The sequence below is a fragment of the Colletotrichum orchidophilum genome (assembly GCF_001831195.1).
Source record: "Colletotrichum orchidophilum strain IMI 309357 chromosome Unknown Scaffold_290.1, whole genome shotgun sequence".
In the NCBI taxonomy this organism is placed as follows: Eukaryota; Fungi; Ascomycota; class Sordariomycetes; order Glomerellales; family Glomerellaceae; genus Colletotrichum; species Colletotrichum orchidophilum.
This window is the reverse complement of record NW_019173246.1, coordinates 7132-11430: the sequence shown is the minus strand read 5'-3', so window position 1 is coordinate 11430 and position 4299 is coordinate 7132. Positions and strand designations below refer to the sequence as shown.

The 4299-nt window shown below is 52.1% G+C and overlaps 3 protein-coding genes across 3 annotated transcripts; all 3 read left to right on the top strand.

The window, feature by feature from the left end:
- Positions 1 to 125: 125 nt before the first annotated feature.
- Positions 126 to 698, top strand: CORC01_14427 (uncharacterized protein; the record flags this gene model as incomplete). The annotated part of the gene is made up of 1 exon (XM_022626038.1): positions 126 to 698. One exon carries the CDS (start codon positions 126 to 128, stop codon positions 696 to 698), a length of 573 nt encoding a protein of 190 aa, XP_022467459.1.
- Positions 699 to 1431: 733 nt separating this feature from the next.
- Positions 1432 to 1950, top strand: CORC01_14426 (uncharacterized protein; the record flags this gene model as incomplete). Its single annotated transcript, XM_022626037.1, has 1 exon — positions 1432 to 1950. The coding sequence occupies one exon, from the start codon at positions 1432 to 1434 to the stop codon at positions 1948 to 1950; it is 519 nt and encodes a 172-aa protein (XP_022467458.1).
- A 1144-nt stretch (positions 1951 to 3094) lies between these two features.
- Positions 3095 to 3897, top strand: CORC01_14425 (uncharacterized protein; the record flags this gene model as incomplete). The annotated part of the gene is made up of 2 exons (XM_022626036.1): positions 3095 to 3439; positions 3568 to 3897. The coding sequence occupies 2 exons, from the start codon at positions 3095 to 3097 to the stop codon at positions 3895 to 3897; spliced, it is 675 nt and encodes a 224-aa protein (XP_022467457.1).
- Positions 3898 to 4299: the final 402 nt, after the last annotated feature.

The following is a 4299-nucleotide window of genomic DNA, read 5'->3' as shown; positions in this document are numbered from 1 at the left end:
AAATCATCTCTCGTCAATATCCGGCTTTTTATCGAGCTCAGCATACATTCTTTCCGGCGGTATTATAGAAAAGATCTACGACACGCACCTCGCTCAACACCTTACCGGCACTTCGGCCCACTCCAATGGCAAACTGGCATGGCATGGCAGCCAGACCTTTGAAACGTCCTCGCCGATCAAGCGGCCTGCCGTGTCTACCAACCGACATAGACAACGCAGTCGCGGCCTTGGGCGGGAGAACGCATGCAACCGACCTCGCAAACAGTACCATACAGTCTCAGAAGGCACCAGTCAGTAAAGAGAAACGTCTGGAAGAACTTGTGAGAGACTCCGGCCGTCTCAGGCAAGAACTTGACTATTGGAAAAGCCTAGCCCTCACAGGAACCACCTTCATGTCCGACGTCGAACAAGTTGTGGTGCGGCTTCGAGATGTTATCAGCCGTTTCGCGAGCGTCCTGGACGAGACAAACACCATGCCTGCTGAGGCAAACATAGCTGCTGGTCATCCGTCTGAATCTAGGCCGAGCGAAGACGTGGAGGGACAGGCTGGGGACGAGCCGGACTTGCCAATCGTAGAAGATGACCTTGGCGTCCTCTTGGCTCCGGTCAGGCGGGGTCGAGAAGAATATGACTTTGAGGCTGTCAAGCCGGAGTTGAAGCGCAAGCAGCCACCATACAATCCCGGAGGTTGGCTCTGATAGGGAGCGCACATGGTCTGCACCGAGATTCGCCGAGTCCATCTTTTATTGTGTAATGTCGTAGAGACAAATTGAGATTTCATACCCGTACATACAAACTGCATCATCGCCGTCATTATCACGAATCCTTCTATTATCGAGAATTGTGAAAATGCCAAGTTGGTGTCTGACATGGCTCGAGCCCTCCGGCGTCGCCGTCTCCAGTCGTCGTAAGCGACCCATCTCTGACAGATGTTTGGTTTCCAACGCCTGAATGGCGGCTTGGACCTCTCTTCCTCAACTCACTTCCCGCTCTGACATGAACGGCGGCTTGCTTTCTGAAGAAGATGAAAGCGGCTCATCCATAGTTGCGCCCGTAGCCCGTCGATATTACATTCAAGCCTTTCTCAATCCTGTGGCTGTTCCAAGTCCGGCTGATCCGCTGTTCACTCCGTCCTATATCTGATTTCGAGACGCTTCAGAATCGTCACTACGCTACCGGACGAGATACTTCACCAATGAGCCAGAAATGCCCTTCTCAGCCATTTCATATAATCGACAATATCATTACTGATTGGCGGCGAATCAGCTCCGTGGCTAAGCAGTGAGATGGATACACTGCCGCGCGCCGCACGCCTCTACAGTATATAAGGGCGATCCCTGACCACGACCGAGCAACAGCTTCGCTTAGATTCAACGCTTCTCACATTTTGCTCAAATGCCCAGGTCAGCGAAGGAAGTACTCGATTGTGTCATGAACATCTTTTTCATCAACAACACATGGCACGAAGCTGCCGCTAACCTCGGAGCCAATCCCATTTTCTTTGGGTCTGGCCTCAAGCAGCTTGCCCTTGGTGACGACTGCCACGAGCTTCATCTTGCAGCTACATCTATGGACTGGACCGGAGATATCCAACACAAAGTCAAGCTGGCCGAATCATTAAGACATTCTCAATTCAACAGCTCTGGGGGCCTTTTGCGCCATCAGGGCCCGGGCCCGCGGTTCACGTTGAACATTCAAGAGGATAGCTATGAAATGGACGACCATACCAGAGTTCGAGCTTATGATAGCCTGTTCTGCCAGAAGAGTGATGAATTGACAACTTGCGTGCTGTACTACAACGAGGGCCAGGGGCTTCTGGAGCATTTCTACATTCCGTACCACCAGCTGCCTTGGAAGAGACGATACACAATACCTTTACAGTACTCGTTGTCAGCTTATGACTCGAGGCCGCTCGATTGGGTTGTGGTTGAAGATGCGAACATAACTTAGCATTGAGATGTATCATCGCATCCCTGGCTGGCACGCAAGTTTCTGCTGGAACCAATCACGCATGGCATCTAACGCTAGCCGTGCAGTACTTGATTGGATTTCTTGCTTGGGGTTCTTGCACGGGGTTGTTGCATGTAACGGGTAGTAAAGTCTGTCAATCGACATAGACATACGTCCCATAGAAATTCAACTTTGACTTCCATGACCGCACCACATGTCTATCACCGAGCGAGATGAAAGTGATACCCCAACAGCATATGCAAGCTCATTGAGGCCGAGGTCAAAGGGTTGGATACCCGCCAGCGGGGTCTTTGCCCTGAACCGTTCGGACTTTCTTGTTGGCGTTGTTTGTCGATGTAGCAAATGGTGAGAATCTGATGGTGACCACCTAGAACCGAATACCCTTGTGCTTTCAGGTCAGTAAATAGAAACGTCTTCAAAGCATGTCCTTGCGGCTGCTTGGCCCGCGTAGAAGCTCAAGGCCATTTATTATCGAGCGCGCCCAATCAGCCTTGCCGCATTGGACAAAGCGATAGTGTATTGACTGCTTCCTTCTCGGCAATGGAAGGCGATATCTGGGCAACGAAGCCTGTTTGTTTGACAGTATACATTGATCATCTGTTGTATTGTAACAGGGGCTAGACGCACGGAATCATCCCGATCGGTCGACTCATCCAGAAGTGGCTGTGATGCAGCATTACCGTCACGAAGCCCCACGGCCGGTTGCAAACCAGATCGCACTCCAGACGTCGGTGAGCGTCGATTCATGCGCAAGTGTCAACCAGTCCCTGATTCTGAAACTCATCTTCGTGGTGGCAGAGCTTCACACTCTTCTAGCCACTCGTCAGGTGCTATCATCCCTCCCATCACCTATGGCGCTCCCGCCTCGCTGGCTCGATTTCTTGTCTGACACGCGGGCTTGTGCGCGCTGGCACGAAACGCAGCGACCATCTCCACGACCGTTACGACCAGGACTCGGCACCATCTACTCCAATGTGGGATGCGCAATTTGGCGAAGATCAACAAGTACCCAGTTTCAATAATCGACATATATAGCACGGCAACCTTCTCAATCACGTACTTCACATCCTGCTCCAGCACAGCCAAAAACTCAACAGCCTACTCAGTCAGCCCTCCGATCGCAATGCCTTCTCGAATGTCAATAGAGAGTCTCGTGGAGTCCAGTCTGGCCACGCAGACCCTTGACGAGACTGAGGCTTTTCGAGAAGATTTGGTCGGATCGCACACCCCGCCAGCAGATGCCATGTCACCATCGACGGATATACAGTGCCAACAAGCAGACATGGAATCGTACTCTGGTACGACAAGCCATGCCACGGCGGCGTGTTCGTTATTATCGCCTGCAAAGCTGACGTCCTCTGGGCTACCCACCTTCAACGATGTGTTCTCAATACGTGGGCGGCAATCCGTAGACGTCGCGTCCTCGAGTATGGCTCTCCAGGAACAGATGTTCAGCGGTTGTGGCAATGTGGGTCCCGCTGGCCATTCGGCTCAGATGTGCCCTATCTGTTTACATATTGCGTTCATGAAGTACGTCAAACCGAATGCCGTGAAGGGGTGAATGGCCACTAATGAGTTCAAGTCCTTGTTTTTTAGGATCGCTATGCAGTCAACAATGCTTCGAGGTCCCTAGCTCAGGCGGCTGCGATCCGGCCTTTCTCTTTCCAGCAGGCAATTGCTATTGTGGATGGTATGCTGGATGTGGTGGTTGTGTGTTCAAGCCAGTGGAGCACGGCATATCGAGCGGCTATTGCGCCGAGAGCTCGCGTCTCGAAGCCGGGTTCACTGATGAACATCTGGCGAATGCTGCTGACTCTTCCTATTGTGCCCCGGACGGGCGGCCTCACCCGTGCGCCTGTGGCTTCGGTTGTCAGCCTGTCCTGCAACAGGGCTTTGTTCTTCCAAACGGCGACGACTGGAGTGTAGCTGGTGAGAATCTTGGACCTACTACTGTCCCAGCATCGGTCTTTCCCGGGCAGATAACCACATGGCACGACTGAGAGGCTTCATTTTTCTCGTTTCGTTTTTTTCACATATCGTTCTGCGCCGTACTGTATTGCGTAGCCGGTGGCATTTGCATTTGGCATAAGATGAGTACAAATAAAAGCTTGAGTCATGCGGGAGCGGGAATGCAGACAAGTCCTCCCCTCCGACGTCAAAGCCATCGACTGGAGTCTAGCAACGTATTTCTTGGGCTAGTGGCGCGGACGCCGAGGTGTTCTGTCAAAATGTAACAATGAAACTCAACATACGTCACAAACCAGGAATAGTGTCAGCACTCTACGAACGGCCTTGTTACGTGCATGATCAGGCGAATCTCACATTCGT